This window comes from Sorex araneus, chromosome X (assembly GCF_027595985.1).
Source record: "Sorex araneus isolate mSorAra2 chromosome X, mSorAra2.pri, whole genome shotgun sequence".
NCBI lineage: Eukaryota > Metazoa > Chordata > Mammalia > Eulipotyphla > Soricidae > Sorex > Sorex araneus.
In genome coordinates this window covers 110,987,329-111,005,192 of record NC_073313.1, presented here as the reverse complement: position 1 = coordinate 111,005,192, position 17,864 = coordinate 110,987,329, and the positions used below count along the sequence as shown (strand labels likewise).

The 17,864-nt window shown below is 40.3% G+C and overlaps 1 protein-coding gene across 3 annotated transcripts in view; it reads left to right on the top strand.

Annotated features, from left to right (window-relative positions):
* AMOT (angiomotin) overlaps positions 1-17,122 on the top strand; it is a 72,631-nt gene extending 55,509 nt beyond the window's left edge. For all 3 annotated transcript variants that reach the window (XM_055121029.1, XM_055121028.1, XM_055121030.1), the window contains 6 exons: positions 1,690-1,839; positions 3,093-3,283; positions 8,840-8,962; positions 10,201-10,433; positions 11,955-12,641; positions 13,370-17,122. In XM_055121029.1, coding sequence (XP_054977004.1) covers positions 1,690-1,839; positions 3,093-3,283; positions 8,840-8,962; positions 10,201-10,433; positions 11,955-12,641; positions 13,370-13,467 — 1,482 coding nt within the window. In that variant the 3' untranslated portion in view covers positions 13,468-17,122. The remainder of the gene's footprint in view (positions 1-1,689; positions 1,840-3,092; positions 3,284-8,839; positions 8,963-10,200; positions 10,434-11,954; positions 12,642-13,369) is intronic.
* The last annotated feature ends 742 nt before the right edge of the window (positions 17,123-17,864 follow it).

Here is a 17,864-nt window from a genome sequence, read left to right as displayed (position 1 = left end):
TCTTTCATTGCCATAGAGGTGAGATTTTTACTTGTAAGTTATAAGGCACAAAAAACATACATTCTTGGTCCCATTGTGCTTTTACTTACTTTTGGATATGGAGCATAGGCTTGCACAGAAGAAATATCGTTTTTAAGTTATTTAGGCTGAATTGGATTCATTGGTTTGAGGTTTTAGGGATCTTTCAGATTTCCAGAATGGAAATTAAGAGGTTATATTTCACTTTTATCAATTTCAGGAATCTACAGAAATTACAAACACCTTGTGTTCTTTTTCTTTTTCAATTGAAGTACCTGGTGTATAACATCAGAGGTTTTAGGTGTCCAAACTTATAAATCAGCATGTTAACTACCAGAATTGTAGTTTCCATCCATCATGATGCAGGTGATCCCTTTTTCCCAGTTTACCCACCCTACTTTTCCTTCCCATCTGGTAGCCACCATTCTGCCATTCTGTCCTTATTGTTTAAGAGTACGGTTTGGTTTTGGTTTTGTATTTTTTATTTATCCTTGTATTATGAGTGAAATCATATGGTATTTATCTTTATTCATCCAAGTTAGCATGATAAGCTCTAGATAGGTTATTTTACTTTGCATAATAACCTCTAGATAGATGCATGTTATTGAAAAAGATATTTTAGCTTGGGAAGGTGTTTGGGCCACACCCAGTCGTTCCCAGGACCTACTCCGAGCTCTGTGCTCAGGAATTACTTCTGGTGTACTCTGGAGACCACTTTGGGTGCCAGGGATTGAACTCGGATCAGCTGTGTACAAGAAAAGACCCTAAAGGCTGTACTATAGCCCTGACTCCAGGATCTTATCTTTATAGTTGAGTCATATTCCATTATGCATGTTTATTACATCTTCTTAACCTGTCGGTTTAACAAAAGAACTCTCAGGGCAGTGCTGGTCCATGAGGAGACAGAACATTTTTTGTACCTTTCCATATAGCTTTAATTTTGAGTAGCAGGAAATGTTCAGGAGAGCAGTGATGGCTCTGTTGGATAATCAGGAGCACTTTCTTCAGAGCTAGAATGCTGGTATGCTTATACCTCTAGCAACTGACAACTCTTTTTCTTCTCACATGGAGAGGAGTGGGCCTTCTTTTCATACCAGGTTAAACTTTTCTTACAAGAGAAGTACTCCCTGTTTTTTATTTACTTTCATTTATTGTTTCTTTGTTATGCACACCCAGTACTGCTGGGGGGTGGGGGGGTGGCTACTTCTCATTTGATTCTTGGGCTTCCCACATAGAAAGCATGTACCTAGCTCTTGGAGCTTTCTTTCTCACCCCTATCTGTATGATTTTGCATTAATCCACTCCAGTTACCAAACTAGGATCCACTTTTCCCTAGAATATACCACTTTATAGTGAAACAGAGTGAGGTAAAGATCTCCTTGAGTAGAATCCTTGTATCTAAGAATCCTTGCTATCCAAGAATACTTGATGTTGAAAACAGACTTCAGGTAAACAGAGATGGAGAAACAGGAGGATGAGGCCCCAAATTCTTATCCTTCCTACTGTGTCTAAATTGTAACAAAAAGCAGCATGAAGGAACTTCTCACCATTCGTTCTGTTTTTGAACCAGACCTGAAGCCATCTAAATGCAAGACTGGGTTGGAAAGTACATAACTGAGCCTGTTAATTTCTTTTCTTCCTTCTTGCAACTCTGCCAATATGGATTTTCAGCTGAAAAAGAAGCAGGTGTATGTAGATAAGGTGGAGAAGATGCAGCAGGCCCTTGTTCAGCTCCAAACAGCCTGTGAAAAACGTGAGCAGCTAGAGCACCGTCTACGGACAAGACTGGAGAGGGAACTGGAATCCCTCAGAATTCAGCAGGTATGGAAAAATGGAAGAAAATGAGGTGTTCTTGATCGATTTGTTGGTGATTGACATGAGGCAAAAACTGATCTCTTGTTTATCTTTACATCTCCTTCCTCACCTGACCTTACACCAAAGCACTTCCCCTTAGTAAAGTTGAACCATGCTCCTTAGCTCCCTATTTTCGCAAAGTCCTTAATGCCTATTATTATCCTGTACCCCCTTTTTGGTCCTTGGACCACACCTGGCAGTGCACAGGGTTTGCTCCTGGCTCTGCACTTAGAAATTACTCCCAACTGTACTTGGGGGACCTATGGGATGCTGGGCAGAGAGCTTAGATCAGCCGCGTGCAAGGTGAATGCCCTACACAATATACTACTGCTCCTGGCACCCTATTGTACCTTGATTTTTATTTATTTATTTATTTATTTATTTATTTTTACAGACTTACAACTTTTCGTGCTTTTGTTTCATTCATACAATGCTCAAGTACCCATCCCTCCACCAGTGCCCATTCTCCACTCTTATGATCCCAGTATCCCTCCCACCTCCCCACCTCATCCCCCCACCCCATCCCACTACTGTGGCAGGGCATTCCTTTTTGTTCTCTCTCTCCTTTCGGGTGTTGTGGTTTGCAATAGAGGCATTGAGTGGCCATCCTGTTTGATTTATAGTCTACTTTCAGCCTGCATGTCCCATCCCCAGCAGGTCCTTGAATCACACTTTACCTGGTATCTCTTCTCTATCTGAGATGCCTTTTCCTCTATTGTGTGAGGCCAGCTTCTAAGCCATGGAGCCTTGATTTTCATATGAACTCCAGAAACAATAGATCTTTCAAAAAGTGAATATGTTGTCCATAGACTTAAAGAATTGTAAATGAACAGTCTTTAGAATTATCTTGCCATACTCTTCTTCATCTGAGGGATAAGAGAAAACCAAGCCCCAGAAGAGCTGTTTGATATGTGACGAGTTTGGGGCTAGAGAGAAAACAAGTAGTAGAATTTTAATCTCATTTTTGTTGTGGACCATGCGGGCAGGCAGGGATGGTGGTTTTCAAGCACTGAGCAGCAGGGCCATTTGATCCTCCAAGCTCCTTTCCTCATATTCATGCCCAAGATAGCAAATACCGAAGACCCGTTTCTTCTGAATGAGGATTCAAACTAAAATCAGTTGGCAGTAACCCCTTCGGAGGGTAGGAGCTCTTCAAATGGGACTCAGCATCCATCCATCTGTCTAACCTGAGGACTCATGTTATCTCTCTCCTTTAACAGCGCCAGGGCAACTCTCAGCCCACAAATGTTTCCGAATACAACGCCGCTGCCCTGATGGAGCTCCTTCGTGAGAAGGAGGAGAGGATCCTTGCCCTAGAAGCTGATATGACTAAGTGGGAGCAGAAGTATTTGGAGGAGAATGTGATGAGACATTTTGCTTTGGATGCTGCTGCAACTGTAGCTGCTCAGCGGTATGTAGTTGGCTGGTAGAGTCATTGCTTGGATGTGGACCGCAGAGCAGAAAGGTGCATAATTAATAGATTGTCAGTGTGTGGGGTTTTTGCTTTAGTGTCCCCAGTCATGGTTTATGCTGGAGTGTGTTTTCTTTCATCTGATTTGAGCAGTGACTGCTGCATTGTGGGGAAAGAAGGCTGGGAATTTGAAACTCAAAGTTGTTGTGAACATCACTGGAAGCATATAGGCAAGTTTTCCTCAGGAGCCAGAATAGTTACAGGGGGGATTAAATGAATGTCTGTATACTTCATCCATCAGAACCACAGAATTTTTTTACCTACGTATGTAGGTTTTTCTATTTAGCCTCAGACCTGGAGTGAAAGCCTCTTTAGAGAATTGCCATGGAAACGAAATGTCACTGTGGAGTGGTTGCTGCCAATTAATAGCTCTAGCTCATCCAGATTATACCAAAGGCTATGCTAAACATAAATCCGTCCCTACCCTTTGAGAAAGAAGCTATATGAGGGCCACATTTCTTTGTCCCTGAGTCCATTGAATGTAAGCAATCATATTCCTTTTTGTAATGGAGAGGACGTGATAGGAGGATCTTTTCCTTTTTTTTGCTTCTTTTATGTTCTTTTACATATTATAAACATTAATAATTGGACATTGAAGGAGAGACAATGCTCTTAGCCAATTTCTCTCCTATATTTATAATTGGGTGGAGCGATAGCATAACGGGTAGGGCATTTGCCTTGCACGCGGCCGGCCCAGGTTCGATTCCTCCATCCCTCTCAGAGAGCTCGGCAAGCTACCGAGAGTATCCCTCCCACTCGGCAGAGCCTGGCAAACTACTCGTGGCATATTCAGTATGCCAAACACAGTAACAACAAGTCCTACAATGGAGACATTACTGCTGCCCGCTCGAGCAAATCGATGAACAACGGGACGACAGTGCTAGGACAGTACTACAGTGCTATATTTATAGTTGCCATGTAGGAAAGAAGCCAAAAAAATCCAAAGTGATACATAGCATAGCTTGTTAGTGATACAGACAGAGTTTTGTTTTGGAGTTTGGTATCTTAAGCTGAGGGATAATACACTGCACTCAGGTGTTTATGTAGTCCTTCTCCTGTCAAATCTGAGGGAGGACAGTGCTTGAGAGACAGACTGGTGCCTATTGCTTATTTTCCAAAATGCAATTTTATGGTTTTAAAAAAAATATTTCTCATCTCCTCGATATAAATCTTAAATGGACCAAAATGATCTCCACCTTGAGTTTGAATGGACTGAAGTGTATCTGCCTTTTTATTTATTTATTTTTAGAAAGGTGATCTCACTACATGCCAGTGTCATAATAAATGACATGGAAATCCCAGCCACGCTAAAAGATGGTTAAGAAGATTGTAGCAGATTTAGAAGCTAAATTATGTGTAACTGCTAGCTCCAGAGGAAATGTCAGTACTCAGTGCTTGTTCAAAGATTAGTCATGAAACTCTTTAACACTGGAAAGGGGATGTGGGACCATTTTTTACCAAAGGAAATGTCCTAACCTTGGGTTTTTTTGCTAGGAGGTTGAAAAGATAACATACCTGATCAGTCATGCAGTTTATAATTTGTAGTTACTGAATCAGTCTGCTATTTTCCTGAATGTGTGATATTTCATTTTAATTTTGGGTGAAGGAAATTCAGAAGAAAATGAAGGAAAGAACAGCAGAAAATAGAATCGCTCTGCTCATACCTGTTATACATAACTATTCCTTCACAATCGGCTTTTATCATTTAACATTCTGCCTTAATCATCTCGTACTATATTATAATTTTGAACAGTAACTGATATCTCTAGGACAAAAGAATTTTCAACAACTCATTAGAAAATACCATGGCTATTAATAAGAATCTTTAACTCCAAATATAATCTAAAAACATAACCCATTATAAAATTTCTTCAAAAATGTTTTCTCAGTTTCTTACCACAAAATATGAATGGTATGCCATCTTTTCTTGCCATATGAGTTAGACACAACCAAGTTTGCATTTATTTTTCCCCTTTACATAACATTCATACTTAAATATGAATGTTTCTCAAGTTCTAACAGTTCTGTCTCCTATATCCTATTTCCATTTTCCTTGCCACTTCACTGGTTTGTGTTTTCATTAACACTTGCTGGGATTATTATAATAACTTCTCTTTGAGCCTGGCTGATTCTAGGGTATTGTTCTTTTAATTCCTCCACCACCTTTCAGCAAGAGATAATGCTATCTTCCTAAAACAGAGTTTGCATAATTTTATTCATTCTTTCTTTCTTTTTTATAAAATAGTTCACAATATTTGATTACATTTAATATTTGAACACCAATTCCACTCCCATTACACCTTCCCACCACCATATTTCAGATGTTTCCATTCGGAACCCCAAACTCTGTCCCAAAGCAGAACGAAAATAATATATTTTGTATTGTTTGTTATGAAAAACTGCTAAAAACGCTCTAAAAAGTTTCCTTAGAGGAAACAGTGTGAAGATTGTTGTGTTTCACCCAGGGGCCATTAAGCCCTTCTATAAGAGATCACTAACATGTTGTTAAAGGTTGACCTTGTGTGCTTATATACATGTGTGTATGTGTGTGTGTATGTGTGTGTATCTGTTAAAAAAATAATTCCCTCTAAGGTTGGCTGCCTCCTCCTTTAATCCCCATCAAATGTGGTAATGTACTTTTGGTGGTGTGAGGTATGAGTTGTCTCGTGGCCACAGGTCTAAGAATGCATATTCAGTGGGTGAGGCTGGGCCTGAGAGTGTGGGGAGCAGCCGTGAGCCTGGCAGCAGTTGAGTTCTGGAGGTTGTTGGCTGCCAGGGCCGGTTCCCTTGGGGCATGGAAGGCTTCACCCCCCCACCCCAGGGTGTCCCAGTGAAACAGCCCGGTGCGGGGTCAGGCGGCATGGCTATGGCGTGTGTCATGTTATGCTACCTTTCTGAAGAGAATGACAATGAGACTCTGGATCGTGGCCGATGATGCAATTATCTGGCCTGCATGATTTCATTCTTAAAGAGCTCTTAACAGTTTCCAGAGCCTATTGGAATAAAGTTCAAGCTTTTAACTGCTGCAATAGTTAATTATTTACATTTTATTTACCTTTGTGCATTTTCTATAGCTAAGGACGGGTCTTACTCATGTAAGTGTACTTTCTAGCAACTTCTGGCAGCTTTAAACACGGTGCTGTCACAGTTGAGTTCACATATTAAATAAAGAACAGGATGCTACTGATAGGATAATATAGACTTGAAGTTAAAAGGCCACTAACTTTTTTTTTTGCCACTAACTGTTTTAATTGGGAGATCATGAGTGACATTCTAGAAAACCATGTAAGTAATGTGATACAGGGATAGCTTCATCAGAGAAAGGGCAGATTACTGGAGGAATAACTAACAGAATCTGTACTTTAAGAATTTGAGTTAGAGAACTCAAATTAAAGGTACAGAGTTTGGGGACTGCAGGTTTTGTTTTAAGGCCCAGCAACTCTCCTGATGAAAGAAAAAGTAGTTTCAGAGTATTAGAAGACAGAAAATCAAGTTGCTCCTTCAAACACTTATTTTTTGCTTTTGTTGAAGTTATTGGCTTAGTAACCACAGTGTACTAGAAGGAGGATTGCTGGCATCTCTATAAGGATTCACTAAGTGCCCCACATTTTCAGGCTCTATTCCTGAGGAGCTCAGTGTCCATATCAATTAGCTGGCAGGGCTCTGAGTCCCCAAATGGTCTTTTATGCAATGAAAGTGGCAGGAAGCCAGGATTGGCTCCCCCTTCCATCCCCCAGTGACAAAATTTATGCTCAGTTCCCCAGTGTCCATAGACATTATGCACCTTTTAGAATCGCCTGGATCTGAAGTTCAGCCATTACATTGGAACTCTGCACTGTAGGAATTTCTTCCAGGGTTATATCAAGAGCTGAAATTCTTTATGCACTCTCTTATATGTTATTCTTTTTCTCCCTATTTCCCCCTTGAAATCAGAACTTTGTTGAGGGTTTCTTACTGTGCCTTATAATTAATTTTGTCCTCCTTCCTCCAAAACCCATGAGGCAAAGGTAAAGTTACTATTGCCATTTTTCTCTGTATGAGTAGCCATCTGTTAGTGGCAGAGAATTTGGAAAAGATGGGACTTGACCCTTATGTGATCTTTAGTCAGAAGTGAGGTCCTCACACTATGCAATACTACTTTCACTGGGGCACTTTGGGAATCTCCGGGCCATTCCCAGTAGGATTATAAGCAAGTATAGAATTTTGAAATGCAGAAATATTTTATTTCAACAAATTGAGAGTCATTATAGTTGTTTCTCTTCACTCTCTCCAATTAATACTGTTCAGATTGTTTCCGTTTTGCAAACATTTTGGGAAACTCATCCCCCTGTCTCCTTAACCCTCATCTTCACTGGTCAAAGCCTCATGTTAAAATAATTAGCTAGCTGGCATCAGAAAATATGCCTGGAGTTCTCCCAGAGATCTTCATTCTCATTTTATGTATAATGAAGTAGTTGTCGGTTCATTGTTTTATAGGTCTATTGTCTGGTTTCCTTTAAAACCAGTATAATAACATCGGTATTCTCTCTGGTCCTCGTTTTTCCCTCTATCAAATTGCACAAATAGGATCTAGTTTCCTTTATTATCTTTTTCTTTTCTCTGCAAGTTTTGAAATGAAGTAAATGAAGGAAGAATAGCCTTATGCGTTATCAGGATACAGGATTCTTATATTTCTTCAATTGAGACAGCAGTTGTGCTCATAAGCTAGATCCACTCTTCTTCCCTCACTTTTCCCTGCCCTTCTTTGCCTCCTCCACCTGTCCTTATTACTTACTCTTTAAATTAATGGCCTAAGACACTTTTAGCTGGCACACGATGGTCCCTAATGTGATTGGGACTCTGGCAAGAAAATAGTCACTTAGTTGAGGGTAGACTCATTGATATGATTCAGAGTTTCAGGTGGACACTAAATAGCAATCATTTGGCACTGACTAAAAGCCTTGCTTCTCACTCATTCACAGTTCTGTCTGACCACGTAACCTCTTGATATTCTGTAGTATGTTTTTAATATTCAGATATAGTTTGCAATATTAATCTGTTGCAGTCACTATTTTGTACTTTCCCTGACTCCTTAGCCTTTATCCTTTTATTTGTACCATGGGAATAACATAAAAAGATATTTTGTGTAACAAATAATATAAATATGCATATGTATATCTTCACGTAGCCTGGCCATGATCAAAAACTTGAAGGCATTATCTGCCAGAGTATTTTGGATATTTTTGGTGGAGATCTGTTTTGCTTCTAAGGCAAACCTGCATACATCTCATAGAACTCCTAACTGACTTTGCAGCTATGTTCAGGCTCATAACTTCTAGGACCTAAGCATGAGTCTGTCCATTTTGGAAGCTTTTATCAGAAGTCACCCAGAAGTCAACAGTTGCTGATGAACTTGATTTCAGTTTAGGGATTTCCAGGAATAACCTTGGCTAAGAAAGACGGTAGGATTCATTTATATTTCTGACTTTTCATCATCACTGCTTTTTCCCTTTGCAGGGACACAACAATCATCAACCATTCTCCTAATACCAGCTATGACACAGCCCTGGAAGCTCGTATCCAGAAGGAAGAGGAAGAAATCTTGATGGCTAATAAGCGTTGCCTTGACATGGAGGGAAGGTAAAATGTTGATCAGGACCCTGTTGAATCTGATCCATTGGTGTAGAGACAATATAGGTTTGTAGGGAAGGGCAAACGTCCTTACTCATGACCAGGGAAACTTGATAATATAAACTCCCCGTACCCCTCCATCCTTACCAGTCTGTTCAGGTCTATAACTGAGGATGCAATGACCTTATTAACTAGAATTTCAAATAGAATTACTTTCCCTCTTGACCTTGGTAACTGTTTTTCATTTACATTCTGTCAGAACTGAATTGTTGGCATTTGCACTCTAGAGCACTTTCTAGCACTGCACCTGAACTCTGTGATACAGCAGAGTGCTGGGTGAAACAACATCTACACAAATTGAGAAGTAGGGCACTTGATTTCTCTTACAGACACATGATGTCTCTTGAATATATTTACTTGTTACTTGAAGATTGTGATCCATCATAGGAGCCCTCATCTCACTGAAAACATTATTTCCATTGACAGTGTTTCATAATAACACCTACTTTATTGGTTCAGCATTTCATATATACAGCCTTTTTTTGAGGACACAAACAAAAGGTATATTTTAATATACATAATAATATTAATAGATGCATTCCACCCAATTATTCAAAGGTCACAAAACAGATCTTGCAAAGTTACGAGGGTTGAAATCATATGAATAATCTTTTCTAATAATGGTAAAACTAGTCACAGAAAGAAATTTGGGGGGAAAAAGAAATTTTGGGAAAAGGTGTATATGAAACACTGTAAATCTGAATCAACCTAGAAAAATGTAACTAATAATCAAAATATACGTGTATAAATGAAAGTACAACATACTAAAATGTTTGAAACATAAAAAAAATTTTTTATAAATAAACTTGGGAAGAAATTGATGTATCAAACAATATTGTTAAGAATTTATAATATTAACCTCTGAAATAACAACCAAAAGATAATATATTGTGTCTTTTACACATAAAATTTAACTATCAATGTAGAAAATATTTGTGATGTAAAAGATATTTTTGTTTTATACAGCCTTTTCTTCACCAGTACTTTGCCTTCATCTTGTAAGGTTTAAACAACTTCTGGGTGCTCTGCTGTGTCTATTTGGGCATGCAGAACAGCACTAAACACTATCCTCTTCCTTGTCTTGCAATTGAGAAGCAGTTAGACCTCTTGGTTGAAAAGATAATAGAAGCTTAAGTACATTAAGACCAGAACATCATCTTTATATGTTCTCTGTCTTTGCCTCCTAGGATTAAAACCCTTCATGCCCAGATTATTGAGAAGGATGCCATGATCAAAGTACTCCAGCAGCGTTCCCGGAAGGAGCCAAGTAAGACAGAACAGCTATCATCCATGCGACCAGCAAAGTCTCTGATGTCCATCTCCAATGCTGGATCAGGGTTGCTCTCCCACTCTTCCACTTTGACTGGCACCCCAATCATGGAAGAGAAGCGGGATGACAAGAGCTGGAAAGGGAGCCTGGGTAATACATTAGATGATTATAAAAAGAATATTAAAGTGAGCTCTGTTTTAGGTGCTTGTTCATGGAGCAATGTAAAGAAGTAATGTTTCTGATTCTAGAAAGGATCTCCATATCCTTTCTAGAAACATATGTGTTCTGATTCTAGAAAATATCATGTTTCTGACAGAAAGTTGGTTGAAATCCTGGCTTTAGAAGATAAGCATCCTGAGTCCTTCTTGTGTGGGAAGGAGATTCTTTCATTTTCCTTTTAGAAATTGTCAGATCTGCCCTTTGCCCAGTGGGACACTTTTGCTTTGTTAAAAACTGGTGTGGTCTTCATGTCATTCAAAACCAGAAATCCTACCTTCTCTCTGGTTTTTCTTTCCATATAATAGGAGAACTCAGAGTTGTACTTAAGCAAAATGGAGGTGGATGACAGGTTTTGGTGCCCAGAGTGTTTTGAGATGAGAATGGAGATACATTTTTTTTTTCATTTCTTGCCCTTTAATAAAAATCCCAGAAATATTATGATCCACATGTTTTTTAGAGTCGGAGGAGGCAAGCACTATGGTTTTGGTTATTTGCTTGTTTTGTTTTGGGGATATACCCTTCGATTACTCCTGGCTCTGCACTCAGGAATTGTTCCTGGTGAGTTTTGGGGATCATGAGATGCCAGGGATCAAACCCAGGTCGACTGCATTGCAAGGGAAGCACCTTACCTGCTGTTCTATTTGTTCCGGCCCCTTTATGTATTTTGAATTTTACCTATTTGTTCTGCTGCCTTTGTGTGTCCTCTGACACTTGGGTGTGTATTTTGGGTAAAGATGTTATATTGGGGACTGTCATCATTATTAGAACCTTAGATCATACAGTTATTATCAACTGTCACCAAAGACTGTTTTATCTCATCCCTTTTAGCTGTCAGATAATGGATGATGTTGGTTGTAAGTGCAACCGAATACGAGCATTCTGACAGCATGCAATAATGCAATTACCATTGGAAAAAGAAACCAGAACCAATACCCAGCGCACTTCACTTAGAGTTTATTTTTTTCCTTTTTTAACTTCCCAGGCAGTGCTAGGTAGTCTGGGGCCCCCACTGGTGATTCTCGGTCTTCTATGCAATCCTCTTGAGGATACTGTGATATTTAGGCCCTGGTAGTGTAGGAGATATTCACAACACCCCTGAGGTGCTGGAGACCCCCAGGGCTGCACCTAGCAATGCGGGAATCATATGATGCCAGGAATCTAACCCAGTGCGAGGCATGCGCCCTAACTGCTCCACTACCTTCTGGCCCCCCCCTCTTAAAGAGGTTTTAATACACGTTCTGGCAGTTGGAGAATAAGAACCAGAGGGGAGCCACGAGAAATCTTTTGCCATGATAGGGAAGTGCCTGAGCAAATAATAATCCTTTGCCCAAGTCAAGAGTCCAGTGACTTCGTTTAAATTTCTCCCGAATATCCTTGCAAGGTAGAAGAGATAATCAGGTCTCTGTTGGCCTAACCTAGAGTTTACAACTTCTTTCCATCTTTCCTTTGTAGGTATTCTCCTGGGTGGAGACTACCGCTCTGAGTCTGTCCCTTCTGTGCCCTCACCTGTGCTGCCTTCTACTCCCCTGCTCTCAGCTCACTCTAAGACAGGCAGCCGAGACTGCAGCACGCAAACAGAAAGGGGAACGGAAGCCAGCAAACCCCCAACTGTTGCTCCAATCTCTGTTCCTGCTCCAGTTGCCTCTGCTGCCACTGCTGCCACTGCCAGCAACACCAGCACCATGGTAGCTGCTGCTCCAGTTGCTGCTGCTGCTGCGCCAGCTGCCGCCGCCACCATTGCCACCCCATCGCCAGCAACTGCTGCCGCTACCGCTTTTGCTGCTGCTGTGGCTCCTGCTACCGCTGCTCAGATTCCAACCGCTGCCTCTGCTGTCGCTGCTGCTGTTGCTCCTGCTCCTGCTGCTGCTGCTATCGCTGCTGCTGCTGTTCAGGTTGCTCCAGCTGCTCCGGCTCCGGTTCCAGCTCCGGCTTCAACTCCGGTTCCGGCTCCAGCGACGCCTCAAGCTTCTGCTCCGGCGCCGGCTCAGGCACCAACTCCAGCTCCGACTTCGACTGCTACTCCAGCTCCGGCTCCAGCTCCAACTTTGGCTCAGGCTGAGGTTCCTGCAAGTCCAGCAACTGGATCTGGACCATGTCGTCTCTCTATTCCAAGTTTGGCCTGCAATTCAGACAAAATAGGTAATAGTATCCCTCATAGGGTTTCCCTCAATGACAGGTTTCTGGGCAACTACGTGTTTTTTTTTCCCCAGTACATGTGATCCTTATTATTGATTTTTATGGTTCAGGTGGGTTGTATGTTTTGTTGTTGTTGTTTTTTAGTTTTTTTAAAAAAAATTATTTTAGGGGGCTGAAGCGATAGCACAGTGGGTAGGGCGTTTGCCTTGCACGCGGGTGCATCGCCGGGTGTCACCCAAAAACCAAAAAAAAATATTTTATTTATTTATTATGGTTTTTTTTGGCTTCTTGAGTCACACTCAGCGATGCTCAGGGGTTACTCCGGGCTCATGCATTCAGGAATTAACTCCCAGCTGCGCTAGGGTGCCCTGTCTGCTGTGCTATCACTCCAACCCCTATTTATTTATTTGTTAATGAATCACCCCGTGAGGTACAGTTACAGACTTACAAACTTTCTGGGAACCTACTGTTACGCACAGTTGGCCATTTGGTGGGAGTTTTTCCTGTTAAGAGGAGAAAAGGATGGAATGTATAATTGATTTCTAGTGTAAGTGATACTGAAATGGGGATATGGGGAGGAGTAAAGGACAATGATCAGGTGAGCAAGGTGGGGAGGCAGACAAGTTTTACTTTGCTCTTGTGGCTACACAGGATGGTGGTGGTGTCTGGGTCTCTAGAAATCTGAGTTTTGACCTTCCCCTGAAACATGTTTAACCCCTCTTCCTTTCTAGATGGCCCTGTTTTCCACTCCAATACCCTGGAAAGAAAAGCTCCCATTCAGATCCTGGGACAAGAACCTGACGCAGAAATGGTGGAATATCTCATCTGAGAGTCCGAGTCAAGAGCTGTGGTTTATAAGCAAGAATGCTTTTAATCATGTTTCCTTGTTGCTTTTCTTATTTTGAGGGTGAGGACAAGAGTTGGGGGATGTTTTTTAAAGGGACTTGTTATGGAAACAATGTCATACTTAAATAATGCCATACGAACTCCAGTCTCTTCTGGTATCCTCGGAGAGTACCTCTAAAGACAGGTTAACCAGAACGTGCTCTAAAGTTCATTGTTGGGATTTATATAAAGACTCGAACTGTTGATATCTTGGTATACACCGATGTATTCAGAGTGCTTCAATTTGATTAGCATTTTCATATTTTGGGTCATTTTTTTAAAATTGAAAAGCACAGTATGTTTGGAAGACAGTTTGTAACATGTAGTGCAGAGTGGGAAGGTGGAAGGAATTTGTGCATGTGCTGTTTTGTATAGTTACCACTTAGGCAACATCCAGAGAGAACTCTCTCCTTAGGCTCATGAAAGAGAATAGTTTGGAGAGCTATGTAAGCTAGAGAAAAGGTAGTGTGTATATTGGGATATGGAAGCATACTGGAGTTAATTTTCCCTCTCAAGTTCCCATTGTCCTGTGCCAGAGAATTATATATTTCTTCATTTCAGTGGTGCTTTGGAAGTGAATTCTTTTGGTTCCCTCCTGGAGGTTCATGCATTCATATATATTCTCGGGAGAAATTTATGCCTTTGGATGATTAATATATTGTTCTCAGATGCTAGGAGAGTAAATTAGCTGAGTGATGTACAGCTTCCTCTCTTAAGGAATTGGGCCATCAGAGGCCTGATGGATTGTAGCATGAGGTGCTGTGTGCAGGCTTTTGTGGTTGGTGTACAGCCAGTTACACAGTGTGCTTGCCTTTCCTAAGACCGATCTGCTTTGTGTTTCTTTTCTTCTCCACAAATTTTACTGGCTGTGTCACCAGTCTCAAAATGCCAGTCATTTACCAAATGAGGTGGCATTTTTGTTTCCAGGTTGAATGCTTTGAATTTCGGGTGACTACTTGGGAATAACTCAGTTTGTTTTCCCACATTGTTAGCATACATCTTAAATGGCATCTTTGATTGTCACCTCCAGGGGAATAAATAGCATCAGAAGCCCAAAATGCTACTATGCTGTAGTCAGTGGAGATGTGGGCTGCAGCTACATCTTCTCACACTCAGTGAATGCATGTTGCAATGTTGTTGGCAAGCAGCAAGAAATGCACACATGGGCAGGGACCAAGGAGGTTATGGCTCCAGGTTTTGCCAGAGGACTGCCTCTAGAGACAAAGAATGGCTGCCTATTGACAAAGGTCCCTGCTCTGTGTTACCTGTCTGCCCTTCAGTCAGGTGACAAATCTAGACAATGTCATTAAGATCAGTTTTCATGGGTATTGGGAGGGTGGGAGGTGTAGGGAGTATTAGATAGGAGTAGGGCGTAGAGAATTGAGGGTGTGCTAGTTAGAAATCAGATTAATAGAATAGGCCTGATATGTTATGTCATGAAGCATAGTACTAGAAGGAATCGTAGCAATATATAACCCTTCTAAGTCACTTGTATTCTATGTCCCTCGGTTTCATGATGAGGAATCTGACATCTGGAAATATTAACTGACTTTCTTAAAGTCACAGAACATAGTTGTTCACTCTGCCAATCTCCATGCTTATTTGGGGAAACCTTATACGAGAAAAAAATCCATATTTTCAGAAAAGGCATCTTCACGGACTGGGTCATTAATGTACTTTGTAAAATGTTGGCGACTTAAGTGGTTTGTCCAGGATAGGAATTCCTATCTTGTCCTTCCTGCAGTGCCTTTTGCCAGGTTTGACCTTCCTTATTCTTATTTCAACATTAAGTCATAACAAAGGTCTCCCCACAAGAAATCTGCCTCACTTCTTTCAATGGGATTGACTGTCATGGATCATTTTACAGGGTTCCTCTGTAAATAGAGGAATGGCATAGTCAACAGTATTTTTGTGTTTTTCCTAACTACTTTTCAATGTAGCGGTGTGTGTGTGTGTGTGTATGTGTGTGTGTGTAAACAAGATGGAGGATGATGTGATTTTTAGCTTGTCATGACGGTTTAAATAATGAGGTGATCATGCTGCACATTACTCCTAAGTTATTAAATGAATCTCAAATATAAAGGAAAAGAGCAGTTGTTTCAATACTAATTCCTATGTAAGAAAAAAAGCCCAAATAGTAGAAGCAATCACTTAGAGACTTCAGAAGAGCTACATTTTATCCAAATGAATAACACAAAAATAAAAATAAACCTTTTGTTTACTCCTTTCCTGATCATATCACATTACTAGAGTTTTTGCTCTCTCTGGGAGCCATAATGTTAATTTAAGATGACATAGCCATACATTCCATCTTTAGATTAATGTACTTTGAAGAAAGGGGGTATTCTTGGCTAAGTAATTGTTTTGAACTTTCCACAACATCTCTGCTCCCCTCACACCAAAGTCAGTTTTAATCCCAGGTAATTTTCAAAGCCAACATGCATCTCAGAGTTGCAGGAAGCCCATGTCAATGTATTATGTTTACAAAGAAGACAGATTCAGCCTTTGAAAAAAATATCGCTGATAGGGGTCATTTTAAAATTTCAGGTTTATGGGAGAAAACTCAAGATGAATCACCCTTTCACCAGTGTGAGAATGTAATTTGGGGTATTTTTCTTGATTCCCACCTATCTATGCATTGGCACCTCAGGACAGGAGGGTGACCTTATCTAAATTTGTATTGCCTGGTGGTCGTTGTTGACCTTCTAAGTCACTTGTACCTCCAAAGTCCCCTGTGTAGAAAACCGTCATTAGAACAGCCCTTCACAAGTGACTATTGATACAAAATTTATCTTAGTGAATTTTCATAAAATTATTGTAACTTGAGCATTTGTCTAGACTTTTGTATCTTGTTTTTATCAATGAAGGATTTATTTTCAATGCTGCTCTGAGTTTCAGAATGACAGAATAGGAAGAACCTGAAATACCTGCCATCAGAAGTCATAGGAAACAAGCACAGAAACCTGTCGCATTCTCTTTTTCTTGTTACATTGTTGGATGGGTACAATAATTGGAAAATGAACAAACTGTGCGGACTACTCTTTATGAAGAAACTTTAAACACATAATGTGGAACCTTAACATGTATTCAGATGTTTCATAAATTGTATTTTCATGTGTGATAGCCGTACAATCTCCTGTTAGCTCAATTGCTCATTCACATATGGAATGTGTTACTTAAAACATGTGCATTCTTACTGAACATGTTTTCAGAAGAAGGCATCAGCTATGGGCTAATGGCCACCATTTTCAACCCGCCATGATCCTTGGAAATGTGACTTCCAAGTGCCATCCATCATCAGTAGGACAAGTGTTGGGCGTTTGTTTATTTTTTTCCGGTAGCAACGATGGGTTACACAGAGCCATCAGACCTCCTTCTGGCCTCTCTTGTGATTAATGGCATGTGTTTGTAAAATGGATAGTTGGGGTTGGCAGATGGCTAGAAAAGAATTGCCTTTGGTTTAAAATGTATGTAACTCCATAGCGATTTGAGAACGCATTCTGTAATCAATTGAGCTAGTTCGAATAAAGTTAAGCAGGTTTGAACCCACTTTGTGCCTATCTTTTCACTGATAATAAAGTTAGCTATTTTAAAATGTACCACTGTGTGGAAATGCTTTGTGTTTATCCAGCCGGTTTCTTTTGTGCGACGGGAGTGATTACTTTCAATTCTGCATGCAGTTAAATTGCCTCCTAAGGTCATTATGCAGGAGGATTTTCATTTGCCTTCAGTATGGAATGTCATTATAAAGTATTAAGACAACAATACAGACCACGTTTTCTAATTTGTGCCTTTGTGTTCAGGCAGCCTATATTAAAGACTTTGCATTGTTTTTTAATCTCCTGGTTCTGAGAGATGAAATGATGGCCACCCAAAGCACATAATTCGCCTTTTGGTCAGCATTTTGGAATGTCCTTTGATGTTCCCTTTGTACCCTTGTTCTTAAGCCAATTAATCAGTGTTGCTTGAGGGAGTTTGTTATTGGAAGCAAATAAAAGCTACACAAAATTGGTTTTTTATTCACCCAAAATGCAAAAGTTACCTTTACACTGTCATCCATGACCCTCTGGTTTTTACTACTTATTCCCAATCTGATAAGACCTCAGGGTTTTGAAAGCGCACTTTCATGGTGAAAATGGATTGATGGGTGTGGAAAAATGTATGGAGAGAGTGTATAAAATTTATTGAATTTTATATTTTGTTTTTTGAAATAGGTTGGGCTACATTCTTCTCATTTATGATACCTTGAAAACTGTGTGAAAGCCAACCCCCTTTTCAGGACATCAGAGATGGTCTTAAGCTAACCAGACTTTCTTGTAGATTTTGTAAAACACTCTTAAA